Consider the following 14824-nt stretch of genomic DNA (forward strand, 5'->3'; position numbering starts at 1 on the left):
TCTGAAATAAGAGTTCTACTTCTTACCACTCTGGTAAATACATTTCTTCTCAATTCAGATTTCTTGGTAATCATTGAAATTAAATAATCACTAGTTATACTTTTCCCCACGTGGAAACATGCTTTCCTTAATCTCTTATCAATTTTATTTTCCATGTAATAGTCCTTTCTCTGTCCCTTCAATTATCTTGAGAAGAGGAGCCCAGCATGTTCTCCCTATGGTGATATGTATATTCTAGCATTTTTATTATCACCCTTGTACATTTTCTCCATTGCATCTGCATCCTTTTGGGTAACATGAGATCCAGAACTATACAAAATACTTCAGTGTGGTCTGAACTAAGTTCGATATAGATGTAGCATACCTTTCCTATTTTTCACTCTGTCACTCAAAGAATTACATCGGCATTCTTAGCTTTTACAATGATCTTGCTTATCCGTAGCACAACTTTGAATTATCTAAAAGGATAGAGTTATTTCTGAACAAATAGACTGTGTGGATTCCAAGGTTGTATGTAGATTCAATTATTGACAAGAGCAAAAAAGAATTGCAGGATGCTGGAGAACTGGACGTGAGGATAGAGATTATTCTGCAGCTGCCTTTGCCATGGGTCAGATCACAGTTGCAGTATTGTGAGCAACTCTGGGCATTGTGCTTTTGAAAGGGTCTATTGACTTTGGAGTGAGTGCAATGGAGACTTGGAAGAATGATGCTTGGATATCAGGGATTAAATTATCAGTCGAGGACACTCCAACCATGACAACCTTCATTGATAACGAGTGATGGAGTTATAAACAAAGATTGGATGGGCTGGATTGTAGGAGAATGAAGGGCGACCTTGCATCTCTGTCAAATTATGAGGGATATAAGTAGAATGGATTATCTGTCATTTCCCCCAGGATAGCGGAAACTAGAACCAGGGGGCACAGGTTTAAGGTGATAGTGTAAAAATGTAAAGGAGATCTGAAGGATTGGTTGTTATCTGACATAACATGTCAGAAAAGGCGATGGAAACAGATAGAATTACAATGTTTAAGTGGCATTTGGACAGATACTTGGGGTCCTCGTAGAGAGATACAGGAATAATTTAAGCAAATAGGATTAGCATAGATACACAGCACAGGCATGGATGAAAATGTCCATTTCTGTGCCATAAGATTGTGTTTTTTGATGTTAAGGTTCCACAGAACATTTGGTGTTGCAAGCAATAACAATTTGAATTATGGTTTATGTAATAAAGCCAAGGTTTCTGGGATCAAAGTTTCACAAAGGGTGTTAGATGTTTAAAGCGTTTTACAGGCAGCAATTGTTGATTTGTCAATTGTTGATCTTAAAATGTGCGAGGTTGATTGCTCTCTGACCTCCAGAGGTATCAACAGATGAAGAAAATATGGAATCAGTTATGATACACTGAATGACATAATAGGTATAAGGGGCAATATAAGCATACTGCTGTCTTTGTGTTCTTATGTTGAGAGAGAATTCCCCATGTTTCTTTTGCCTGAAATATCCAGTCAATTAATACTTTCCCCATTGGAAAAATCAGGAGCAAATGTTGAAATGAAAAATCCGCTGTGAAGAACTGTACACTGCACACCAAGGCCAACAGGCCCAGTCTCTGTCTCTGTGGATCCAATAATGACCAGAGCTGTAATAAATACTGTTGTGAGGAAACATGATTGGAGCATGACAATTTATTGGGTGATAGAGGGAGTCACTAAAATTAATTCTGAAAGTTATTTTCATCAAAGGGATAATGCAATCGTGGAATACATGGAGTAAATTGAACAGAATGGATGGATCAAATGATGGGTTTGGGGAGAAGGGGCAAGGGAGCATGAACTATATTATGGGTTGTGTGTGAAACAATCTCTCTGCTTTGTTTACAGGAGATAGTTAATGGAGTTTGTTCTAAAGTGGAATCAAGCCAGGCTTGGTGATGGAACATATGGGTGCTTGGAGATGACCCCTTGAAGCTCCTGCTAGCTCTGGACTTTAGAGACATTTGTGGAACTGATTGTTTGTTCAAATGCCGCTGATTTCTGGGTCATTTTTGGGATGGTGTATCAGTGAGTCCTGCCTGTATTGGTGTGTCTTGCCAGTTATGGGTGCATCCCGGATTGGCCGATGAAATCGCCCTCCCACGTATGCACACACCTCTTTCAATTATAGAACTGATCTCGCTCTCCACATCTCCAAAAACCAAATGTACAGAAAATCAGCTTAGAGTTTGATGAAATCGAGATGTATTTATTTGTATTCACTTGCTATGATAAATGCAATTGTTTTGTTATAATTTTTATTTTCATAGCCTGTTTTAAGCTGATTTGCAGATGAAGATTAAGATCTGGTGAATGCATGGAGCCCACGTGCTGAGTTCCAGCAATGGGGACAGTGGAATAGACAGCTGGGGGGTAAAGGAGAGTTACCATGTAATCAGGGTAAGAGAGTTATTACACTGCTGGGGTGTGTGTGTGTGAAAAAGCTAGCGAGAGAGAGAGAGAGAAATAGTGTGTTTGTATCTGTGTGTGTCTTACTGTACTGATGGTGTATGCAAGAGGAGGCGAGAGAAAATTAGTTGCTCCATTAGGTAAGAGGGTTAAAGCACAGGGTGAGAGAGGGTGAGACGCTTCATGGGTTGAGTCAGTTACTGGACTTCTGGAATTTGAGTGAATGTGAGAGAGCGAGCGAGCTAGTGCTCGGTATGTGTGTGTGAGAGAGAGAGAGAGAGAGAGAGACAGCTAGTGCACAGAGAATGCAAGGGAGAGCAGGTGCCTGGAGTGTGAGAGATGGAGCAAGCAGAGTTTACACGAAAGAGAGTTAGCGCACAGACTGCAAGACTGACAGCACAGCTGGGCTGTGAGAGAAGGTGTGTTATTACACAGTTCATTACTACAGCAAAGCTCTTGGTAGCTCAGTTAGGTTCAAGATCCACATTATATCTGCTGTTATGATCCTGATCAGATGTAGAATCAGGGTTGTGGACCAAAGCTGCTTTGTAGCAAAACCTCCACTCAGAGCAAAGTACCAGGTGCAGGGACAGGGTGGTGTTTCTCTGCTGGAGAGCCGCTACCTCTCTAACTTGTCTTTACTCTGGGCACGCAGTGTGTTTGCAACATACAGTTTCTTATTCTTTGTTCTCTAAGTACTTGGCAAACACATTCACCCCTCACATCCACACATCGCCAGGACTGTCGCGTCTTTTATTTTTCAGATGCTTATCTCTCACTGATACTGTGGTTTTGGAACAATTTGGTCACAAAATAGCAGAGCAGACTTCTGACACGAGATGTTGGAAATGTTGATGTGGTGGGCACTGGGTCTGGTTCATTCTGTACTGCCAGAATCGTGTTTATATAATCGATTGATTTGCATTTAGAGCATCACCTCCCAGGATTAGTTTCTCCACACCACAAATAACCCCAACTTTCAATCATGTGGCTTCCTATATTCCATTTGGCAGAAACAGCAGCTGTAACTAAATCTACCTGGTAGCTGCTATTTCCATAGACCTGCAGTGTCCATCTCATAATTCCTGTCCCATTCAATATCAACCCTCATCTCAGTGTTACACAGGGCTCGAGGGAGAAACTTAATTTTGGCGAGCCCATCAGGTGTGAATAACTGGAAATTACTGTCACCTAGTTCTTGCTGTTTGGTACTGATGGTAAAGTGAACATAAAATCTGTTAACAAGGCACAAGACACCCTCCTGGTGGATATCAGTTCTAACTCTGACTAAAGCAGATACTTCAGACTCTCCAATAAATTTCCTCACACCACTCTTGCTTCTGAGATGATGCTGATTTGGTGTGAGTGCATGTCCTAACTTTACCTATTGCCCTGACGTGTACAGATCTGCTCTAGCTCCTGTTGTTGCCCTGTACATCACCCTGCGCAACACACTAACTCTGCTGCCTCCCCTAATCTATAGTTTTATTTGTCTCAAGTTTATGACATATTTCAATTGGTTTTATCTAACTTTGTAAAATAGCATCTCGTTTAAGATTTAGCAATGATATTATGTTACTTGAAAAAAAAACAAATATAATTCTGTTTCTGGGATCTGGGTTTTAAAGAAATGTTTCATTATAATTAAATTGTTTCCGTATAATTAAAAAGCTGTGGCGGAAAGATTTGCTTTTGTTGTTTTTGACCTAATATGTGTTTGACTACTTGCTGAAAGCTATGTAGACACAAGGAACTGCTGGTGCTGGTTTATAAAAAGGATACAAAGTACTGGAGTAACTTAGCAGATTGGGCACCATCTATAGAGAACATAGATGGGTGATGATTCTGGTTAAGACCCTACAATCCGTATAAATATCCCAACCTGAAATGTTGCCTGTCTGTGTTCCCTAGAGATGGAACGATGGCTAAGTTAGTCAAGGTATGGATATTGCATTCTGGTGTAAAACATTGTCTCCCTAACTTTGTAAAATAGCTTCCTGTCTCTCTGTGGTAGGTGTTTGTCAGACACCACATCCACCTGGGGCACAGATTCTTGGGAGAGAACTGGTTCCAGTTGCCCCACAAGTCCGGCTGGTACTGACCCATCGGGATTAGGTGCAAGAGACAAACTGAAGGATGAGTTCCACGGGCACCAACTATTTTACTGTGCCAAGCTTTGGCAATTGTGTTGCTGCAAGTTCCAGAATTCGAGGCATTTTTCCTCAATCCAGTCATTACTTTGGAATGTGCCGTAGACACGAAAGATTGATTTGGATCAAAATGATTTTAATACAAATCCTTGGAGCTGCAGTAACCTTTACATGGTGCAAATCCTGCAATCACTTTATGAAGGTACATCACCAAAAATAATAGTCAAAAATGTTCACATCATGTATGTGGAGAGATCACCTGGGAAGAATGTCAGCTATGTGTGTGTGTGTGTGTGTGGGGAGGGGTTGTATGGCATAACTGTCCATGGAGCAAAGATCTCAATTTTTGATTAGTTGTTGAGCATTGAGCTCAAGATGGTTTGAATCAGAATGACCCTCAGTTCAATTGACAATAAATCTTTTATTTCAATGTTTGTTACCCTAAACACAACAGTTCAAAAGTTGAAATCCTAAAACATACACCAGTCCTGGCTGTTTATATCGGGATAAAGAATAAGTTCCAACTCTGTAAAAATGCATGATACAGTCCAGATATTACAGTATTTCACTACAAAAGCATTATTTAATTAAATAAAATTGATTCCCCCAAAAAAATGAAATTGCAGTTTGTTTAATTCTGGTCAATCCCACTGTAATCTTGCTCCCATGTCTGACTGCTCCATCTCTGCTACAGTTTCAGGTTTTGTGTGTTTACCAATAACCAACTAATGATCTGAGTGATCACCAAAAGCTGAGGCAGTATTGTTGGCTCACTGGAAGCGCTTAGAGCTAGAGAGAGAAAAAAAGAGAGAAGTATAGGAGAGTTAAGTCAGTCAAGTTAAACTAGCAACTTCCTGTCATGCCGAGGTGGGCCTTTCTGTTTAATGAGCATCCCCAGCAGCTAGATCACACTTGCAGTAACATTGCATTGGGACCACAGGGGGTTGTGTCAGTGTCAACATCAAGGTCTTAATATCATGGTGTTACAATCGCATTTCTATCACCATACTAGGACTTGCAGCCTGGCTATAGCGATGGCTTAATTTGTTTTTAATCAAGTAATTTTCTACTTTCTAAAAAACTTAGGGTGCGGGCATGAACTACCAAGGCCAGCACTTAATTTATAAGATAAGTTTATTTGGCCTTCCATCACAGCGATGTGATGGATGTTTATGTAAATTATGTTGTGTCTTGGGTCCATGTGTTTGTAATGTATGGCTGCAGAAACGGCATTTCGTTTGGACCTCAAGGGGTCCAAATGACAATTAAATGTATCTTGTATCTCGTAATTGGGCATCTCTATTCGCCCTTGGGGGAGAAAATAGTGCAGAGCCATCACATGTACCTGTCTGGTGAAAGATGGGAAGAATTTTTCAGGACAGTGCACGAGTTGGGAAAGTGCCAGCACATGGTGATGGTCCTCTACACTTGTGCTATTTTTGGAGGTTGCAGGCTTGGATTTAGGTATTTATAAATACCAGATGTAAACCTTGCCCCTAAGAATCCCACTCATATTATTGGCCAGCATTAACGAGGTGCCAGTTCTAAGCTCCATGTTGCAGGCGGACACTAAATCTTGGTTCTGATGCTTAATGTTTGTTCTGCTTGCAATGGGGCCAGGCATTTGGTGAAATTGTCCTTCACCCCATTCTCAGCCAACACCTGTACCCCTGAATACAGGATAGATTCTGGGAGATGGCAGGTGACTTTACTTTAACCATTCTGGGCATTGTTGAATTCTCTGGCTTACCTCGGCAGTGCTTTCCATCCCAATGCAAGACTCCGGTGATGCAGCTACACACTGCCCGCTCTCCAAGACTTGTACAAATCTGTTCACAACCGCCATTGTCCACTTCACACAAATCAGCTGCTGCAGAAACAGAGGTCGAGCCAATGATGTCAGAGTTTCTGCCACACCGTCACCAACTTCCTTCACATTTACCCAAATGGGTCGTGGAGATGCACACTCTCTTGCCCAGTGAAATCAAGAATCAGAGAATATAGGTTTAAGGTGAAGGGGAAAGATTTAATAAGAATCTGAGGGGGTAACCTTTTCACACAAAGGGTGGTGTGTGAATGGAACAACCACCAGAGGAGGTAGTTGAGGCAGGGACTATTGCAATGTTTAAGAAACAATTAGACAGGTATGTGGATATGACAGGTTTAGTGGCAGATGGGACTAGTGGGATCTGTAGATGGGACATGTTGGTCAGAGTGGGCAAGTTGTGCTGAAGATCCTGTTTCCACGCTGTACGACTCTGGTCAAGATCAATCATTATCCTCTAATCACTCTCACCAACCCCTTTACACAGACGCAGCCAGCACAGACATGGGATAGATAGCCCCATTATCAGGAGCCAATGCCCAGAACCTGATATTCAACCCACAAAAGCACTATATTATTCTTATAACATGGTTCTCCATTCCTGCTGTTGGGATAGTTACTGTAAATCATTGATTATGCTTTAATTATTCCCTGAATGTTGCAGGATAACTTTGTAAATCTGAGCACATCAAAATCTTTGCTGTCCGTATCAGAACCCACACATCGTTGCCGTTCAACCTTGTCTCCCAATCCACTTGATTATAGTTTAAATCCTTCTGTAGCCTGGTCTCTCCTGACACTTGTAATGTCCTACAGCCATTCATCTTTAGTGTGGCACAGCTGCTGCCTCACGGCTCCAGAGACCCGGGTTCCATCCAACAAAAGATGTTTTTGTCTGGAGTTTGTATGTTCTCCCTGTGACAGCGTAGGTTTCTCCCAGGTACTCCAGTTTCCTCCAGCATCTAAAGACGTGCGTTAATTGGCTTCTAAAATGGCCCCTAATGTGTAGGGAGTGCATGAAAAAGTGGGATAACATAGAACTAGTGTGAACAGGTGATCGATGGGCAGCATGGACTCGGTGAGCTGAAGGTAACTATGTCTGTGCTGTATCTATAAACCATATCTTCAATTCTGGACCTGCAGTTATAATTGTTCTATTAATAGTGTCCTTGTTCACGGTACATCATGGCCCAAGCTCTGGAACATCCTCCCTCAGGCTCTATTAAAATCCTCTTTAAACAAAATCTTGATAAACTGACATGTATGCTAGTTTCAGTATCACAATGTGTTTAATGGTGCTGTGGGCTGTCTTCTCTCCTGGTGGTTGATGGCGATATCCTGAGTGTCCTACTTAGTTTCAAGCCTTCACTGGAAGGATTGTAACAACCAATTCACTGTGGGTCCGTACACAGCTTCCCCTCTGCCATACAAGATCCATGGACAAGTCTCTGAAGAGTTGACCAGGTACAGGAGAGCACATGAAAGGTGGGTCAGCAGTTCTGAGCCTAACTACCAGCAACTCCCTCTGCTGGTTTCTCACTCTCTTAGCAGGTTGCAGAGAGATGAACTGTGCCTTTTTCTCCTTTGTTGCCGAAAGATTTAATAGGAACCCGAGGGGTACATTTTTTTTATACAAAGGGTGGTGGGTGTACGGAAGGAGCTGCCCAGGGAGGTAGTTGAGGCAGGTTCTATCAACGTTTAAAAGACATTTGGACAGATGCATGGACAGGATAGGTTTAGAGGGATATGGGCCAAGCAAGGGCAGATGTGAATAGTGTAGGTGGTCGGCATGGGCAAGTTGGGTCAAAGAGCTTGTTTCCATTATATCCTTTAAGTTGAGGATATTTCATACTCAAAACCTCAGAAACATTGCAAATGGCCCCAACCACAGAATACACATCCCCAGCCCTGCAACTAACCTCTTCTCCTGATAGGTCCGACTGAGAGGATCTGCTCTTTTGCGAGTTGTCCATCGTCTGCGATTCTCCTGCTGCTGGTGGGGCAAGTCTGCAGGAACCAGGAGTGAAAGATGTAGTCACTGTGTCTGAAACCTATGCCAGCAGACACTTAGCAAACAGAGCACAAAATTGCTAAAAGTTTAAAGTAAATTCTTGACCTCATGAGTACTTTGGACATGGTTTTGGAGGGATTATGAAATATCATTCCTTTTCAACATCCGATATCCTGCACTAGTGTTATTCTGTACCAGACTACATTGGACACATTACAACTTGACACACCAAAGTTACTAGAGCCGTGTTTCTTAACTGTTCAGCCCCCCTTTCAAACTTTAAACTATGACCAGGATAGAGAACTCAATTTATGAAGCATTGCTGGGTGTTCGAAGAGAAAGTACATTCTCAGTTACACAATGCTGACTAAAGGGTTGCAACAAGCAGCTGCAGGATTTTAGGGTTGAGCAATAAAAGGATGAGCAACAACAGCTGCCTTTGTCTATATTTCCAGCATCCCTACAATTAATCAAATACAGGCACCTCACGTTTGTGTAGGTGACAGTAAATGAGCAGTTTCTCCTCTGTATTCCCTTACTGGTATAGTGTGGAATACACAGGGTTTGTGTAGGAAGGAACTGCAGATGCTGGTTTACACCAAAGACAGACACAAAAGTAACTCAACTGGACAGGGATCGTCTCTGGAGAGAAGGAGTGGGTGACGTTTCAAATCGAGCCACTTCAGTCTGAAGAAGGGTCTCGAACCAAAGCGTTACCCATTCCTTCTCTCCGGGGTTTGGTACGATTGAATGACGCTATTACTCACAATTCGGCAATTATTGATATTTGCATCACACAACGACACATCACAGTGTAGATGAATCTTGTCATAATCCCCTATAAACTTGAATACAACAATGTGGAAGCGGCAGGTGAGAGACACGCCATTCTCCTCCATCTCTATGGTGCTGTCCTTTGAGTTTGGACACCTGCTCAAGGCAAGAACAGAGAGATCATTACGGTGGATAATAAGGTTAGACATAGCCTCTGTAGTGGAGGGAGTGAAGATCAGGAATCACAATCAACACTGCGGGTGGGACACAAGTCTGGCTGTTTCCCCCAAAGGGAATGTGATGGAACCTGGAGCCACCTTCCCTCAGCCCTGGTTAGTGGAATCAATAGGCAGATTGTACATCCTCAGTGGGTGTGAAGGAACATCTCCAAACAAATAACCAAGGTGGTCCGATGGACGAGAAGGGCGAGCTTGTCTTAGACCGTGTGAAGACCCCTGGTCATTATGGCAGTGGAAATCTCAAAGCTGCCTTGACAGAAAGCAGAGGCCGATTCAGGGAAAAGCGAGCATCAGGCAAGACCAGCGGAAGAATTGCTGGAGACTTTAAAAGGCAGATTTGGGAGTGAAATGCAGGCAGCTGAAGGAGTGGAGAGTATTAGGAGTGGAGCAGAAGAATTGAGCAGAGCTCGTTGGTGGGGGAAACCGGCTGAGATGGAAGTAACTGCAGAGTTTTATGGATGAGCAATAAAAGGGTGAGCAATAACAGCTGTCTTTGTCTATTATTCCAGCATCCCTACAATTGAATCAGATACAGGCATCTCACAGTTTACTTTGAACAGCACAGGAATAAGTCCTTTGGCCCACAATGTTTGTGCCGAACACGATTCCTCTCATCTCCATTTTTATGGAGAAATAAAATTCACACCAACTCTTGTTGTATGATCATGTATGTACATGATCCATACCCTTCTATTCCCTATGCCCATCTAAAAGCCTCTTAAACGACACTATCACATCTGCCTGCATCACCACTCCTGGCAATGCGTCCCGGATTCCCACCACTCTGTGTAAAAAAAAACAAACTTGCCCCGCCACATCTCCATTCAATTTTCCCTCATAAATGTGTATATTAAACATATACGCAACTGCACTGCCAGGAGTAAATATGAGTCCGTTATTCCAAAAATACTAGAGCATAAATCAAAATTTGACATTAAATGAACAAACGCGTTATTTCAAAAATGTGCAAATCAAACGCAAGATGCCTGTAACATTGAAGAAGATTCTGCTTGACCCACCATTTCCACTAAGTTGACACGAACCTGTGAAGGGCGAGCTTGTCTTAGGGGGGTTGGGAAGATGCAAATGCAAATGTCATGGGCAATTTTAGGATGGAGATTTTGTACACAATGTAAGAACACCAACACCACACCGTAAAGATTTGGGGAGAAATAAAATTCACACCAACCCTTGTTCTATGATCATGTAGCGTAGTCGGTCCTTTGGATTACGAGACGGAGTGGCCCAGCACCGATTGGTGATGAGAATGAGCTGCGTAGAATCTGCTCCCTCGACAAACACCCCAATGTACAGGACGTCACGGGTGGTGAGTGTCACCTCGCCTTCTCCATACGGAAACTTGTAGGACGAGTTTTTATACAGAGCCATTTTAGTGATGAAACTACCCTCTTTGGTGGGAAGAGTGAGGTTGACAACACTAAGATAAACAGACAGCATCAGTTAACATCCAGAGGAACAAAATGACCCTACATTTCCCAAGTGAGTACCTGCTTCTACACCTATGCTGCACTAGGATGGCCCAGGCAAGTGACTTTTCATATTGTCATTCATGCACTATAACCATTAGAGCAGCAGAATGTTTCCAAGACTCTGATTTGTGTTGTTCAGCCCCTTGCTAGAACTTTGCAAATATGGCCAAGATAGAGCGCTTAGTTCACAATACTAACGATTACCACATCTGCAAGTTTTCTTGCTATTGCTCAAGTTGAAATTGCAAACCAGTTCTTGAAATGACAATCGGCCAACATGAAATCAGGTACACAAAAATACTGGAGAAACTCAGCGGGTGCAGCAGCATCTATGGAGTGATGGAAGTAGACAACGTTTCGGGCCGAAACCCTTCTTCAGACTGATAGGGGGTGGGAGTGGGGGGGGAGAAGAAAGGAAAAAGGAGGTGGAGCCCGAAGGCTGAGGGATGGGAGGTGACAGCCTGAGGGCTGAGGAAGGGGAGGAGACAGCAAGGGCTAACAAAATTGGGAGAATTCAATGTTCATGCCCCCAGGATGCAGACTCCCCAAGTGGATCAAGTCTGGGTCAGGATGTGGTCGTAGAGTTGGAGGGCGGGGGGGGGGGGGGGGGGGTCCACAGAAGGGGGGACAGTTAGAGAGGAGGTGTGAAACTGTCTCCGGAGAGAGAAGAGAACTTCTTCAAAGTAGGCATACTTGAGGAGATTTCGCAGTGGAGTAGACAACGTGTTTAAGAAGGAACTGCAGATGCTGGAAAATCGAAGGTACACAAAAATGCTGGAGAAACTCAGCGGGTGCAGCAGCATCTATGGAGCAAAGGAAATAGGCGACGTTTCGGGCCAAAACCCTTCTTCAGACTGATGGGGGGGTGGGGGGTCAAATTTACTGTGAGTTTCCTATAGCAAAAATGTACTCTTTTGAACTGATGCCTTTTTAATAACCTTTCTGCGACTGGTGGGCAGGTTTGGGTTCCCAATTCAAGATAAATCTTGGGTGTTAAATGTATGTAATATTAAACAAAGTACATATAATTTAACAATGTGTAATATTTAACAAAGTTAATTAATGTAAATTATCTGTTGTGCACCAATTGTCTGGTACATTTGTTAGACTACAAGAAGACAACGAATAAGAATCAAAGAAGACTTTGAGAAAATGGAGAATGATTAAATAGAACTAACGTCCATCATATGTCCAGGTTGTATTGGCCCCCATCTCCCTTGTGTTTCCCAGTCCCCATCTACCCAATCTCCCACAAAATGCAGGAGTGAGAACAGGTTTTAGAAAGACTGCTTACCTTAGCATTGGCCTTACAACAGTTTCTAGAGAAACCTTCAGGTCAAGTTCATAGGCACAGGAGAACTCGACGTTAATGACTCTATCGCGAGTGATCACACTTCCTGTGTTGTTCAGGCTCTCGATCCAGACAGTGTTGGTGTACATTATGTGGGTTTCATTTGTCTGTGGGAAGGAATAACGACTAAAACACAGTCATTTTCAGACAAGATTGCTCTAACTCACAGAAGTAATTTAAACCTCTGCTCTTATCCTGTAATCTATACCAGATAAACATACACAAGCATCGACCCCAACATCTAGTCCATATCTTTTTTAACCTAAATGGTGCCATACTCTAAATGAACACGCTGACAACTCCAAGGCAATTACTATTCTTTACCCAAGCATTTTGCGCTGTGCATTTTGCAAGACGAGCTATTTCTCCAGTTCAAGCTACTCTCTCCTGGTTATCATCATTCACTCCAGCCTTTACGCCTAGCAAGACCCAGCTACAGGCAACTGGCCCTCAATTTGCACGCAAGGTTTGCAAGAGCTCAGACCCGCTCTAATGTTTTGCTTGTGTTGAAAGGAACTGCAGATGCTGGTTTATACCGAAGATATACATTAAGTGCTGGAGTGACTCAGCAAGTCAGGCAGTATCTCCGGAGAAAAAGGATGAATGACATTTTGGGTCAGAATCCTGCAGATGGGAGGGAACTGGAGGTAGGAAAAGGCCAGAACAACATGGGGCAGCAAATTATGGGGAAGAGGTGACAACGAAGGGATGCAAGGATACAAACAGAAATATTATGTTCATTTGTTTTCATTCACAAAGAAGATGGAAGTGTTCCTGACAAACCTCCTCCTGTCCCAACCCCGGCAGATTTTTACAAAGGCCCTGGGAATTTAAAAAAAAACTGTTTTCTGTAGCGTGTGAAGAGTGGAACAAAGTAATGGATTAATTGGTACTTTTGATCAAAGTCAGAGAAAGTGCTGCAGGGAGTTGCAACACGATGAGCAGAATTCAATGTAGACCAGACAATAAGTATTCACCTTCATGATGTTTCCGCAGTTTCGTCTGGTGTTATTGATGTGAAATGCAATGAAATCATCTCCCTCTGAGCCCATGCAACGGTTATCATTAATGCGAACATCCCCGCGTTCAAACCCCAGCTGGTAGAGTCGGCACTTGGAAATATAAACCTCCATCTGAGAGTATTTGCACACCACGTCTGCCTGGACAATATCATCTGCAATGGAAAGTGGAGAGAACCGCAAGGATTAAAGAGCAGCAACCGCTTGGGAAGCAAGGCCGTAGTCTACGCTGGGCACGGTTCAAACAAAGATCCAGCCCACGCATCCTTCATATTTGTGAGCTAATGTGTCAAGCCACAGGGAACACACATCACTGTACAGAAGATCAACCCACAGAGAATCCAGGAGCAATTTATTCATCCAAAAAGAGTGGTAGGTGTGGCTTGCTGCTACATAGCAAGCTGCAGCAAACACTAACAATGCAACAAATGCTGGAGTTTGCAGGAATGGATAGAAGCCCACAGTGGAGAGAAGAATCAAAGAATATGTCAGCTGGGATGGGTTTCTGTTTCTCAGAAGCAAAATACTGCAGATGCTGGAAATCTGAAATCAGACAGCAAATAGCAGGAGTACACATAACATCTGGACAAAGATTAACTCCAATAATTCTGCCTCCAGTGTATGCCATCTGACCAAATGGGTCTTTGAAGCATTCTGTTTTGTTTGATTCTTGGGCCTTGCTGTGCTTACTGGCGACTCTTTGTACACAATAACACTGTCAGTTAAGAATAATTCAATGTTTAAGAAGGAACTGCAGATGCTGGAGAATCGAAGGTACACAAAAAAGCTGGAGAAACTCAGCGGGTGCAGCAGCATCTATGGAGCGAAGGAAATAGGCAACGTTTCGGGCCGAAACGTTGCCTATTTCCTTCGCTCCATAGATGCTGCTGCACCCGCTGAGTTTCTCCAGCTTTTTTGTGTACCTAAGAATAATTCAATGGCTGCTATATGTTTTTTTCAGATATTCTTTTAAAAGAGGCTCTTTTAATAGGGGCTTCTTTTGAATAAACATCCTTGACAATGTGGAACAGCCAAAACCCTAATATTTCTTAATGGTGAAGTGTTTGCTGCTGCAGAACCCCCACAATCTGATTCTCAGCTGAAATAGAGAGGAGGAAACGCTGAAAACACTCAGCAGGTGAGGCAGCATCTGCGGTAAAAGAAACTGAGTTCATGTTTCAGGATGAAAACCATAAGAAATGTTGAATTGGATTCTCTCTGTCAGATACTGTCCAATCTGTTGAGTATTTCTAGCCTTTTCAGATTTTAATTATTAAAGATTTCCAGCATCTGAGGTTCTTTAATTTTCAAGTTAATATTTAATAATCAGTTTTAACCCAGCAGCTCCAAGCGTAGTTAAATATTCTAAAAGGTCAAATTCAGATGTTTAAAGTCATTGGGCGATACCTTTTCCTGAGGAGTCAGATTCCCCACAATTTACAAAGGGGTTTTAGTGATTCTTCCATTTCATATCTGGGAGCTGATGACATTAATATAAGCTAATCCAGCATTCGC

At 42.7% G+C, this 14824-nt stretch overlaps 2 protein-coding genes across 14 annotated transcripts in view; one reads left to right on the plus strand and one right to left on the minus strand.

Annotated features, from left to right (window-relative positions):
- Window positions 1-4133, plus strand: part of LOC129712382 (rho guanine nucleotide exchange factor 12-like) — a 93355-nt gene extending 89222 nt beyond the window's left edge. For all 13 annotated transcript variants that reach the window (XM_055660756.1, XM_055660769.1, XM_055660757.1 and 10 more), the window contains one exon: window positions 1890-4133. In XM_055660756.1, coding sequence (XP_055516731.1) covers window positions 1890-1900 — 11 coding nt within the window. In that variant the 3' untranslated portion in view covers window positions 1901-4133. The remainder of the gene's footprint in view (window positions 1-1889) is intronic.
- Window positions 4134-5402: 1269 nt separating this feature from the next.
- The window catches only part of tecta (tectorin alpha), a 43005-nt gene continuing 33583 nt past the window's right edge, over window positions 5403-14824 (minus strand). Inside the window, exons 19-25 of the mRNA XM_055660477.1 lie at window positions 14717-14722; window positions 13268-13464; window positions 12234-12397; window positions 10639-10887; window positions 9204-9366; window positions 8345-8432; window positions 5403-6470 (exon numbers count right to left, since the gene is read on the minus strand). Coding sequence (XP_055516452.1) covers window positions 6241-6470; window positions 8345-8432; window positions 9204-9366; window positions 10639-10887; window positions 12234-12397; window positions 13268-13464; window positions 14717-14722 — 1097 coding nt within the window. The 3' untranslated portion in view covers window positions 5403-6240. The remainder of the gene's footprint in view (window positions 6471-8344; window positions 8433-9203; window positions 9367-10638; window positions 10888-12233; window positions 12398-13267; window positions 13465-14716; window positions 14723-14824) is intronic.

This window comes from Leucoraja erinacea, chromosome 32, assembly GCF_028641065.1.
Source record: "Leucoraja erinacea ecotype New England chromosome 32, Leri_hhj_1, whole genome shotgun sequence".
Taxonomy (NCBI): Eukaryota; Metazoa; Chordata; class Chondrichthyes; order Rajiformes; family Rajidae; genus Leucoraja; species Leucoraja erinaceus.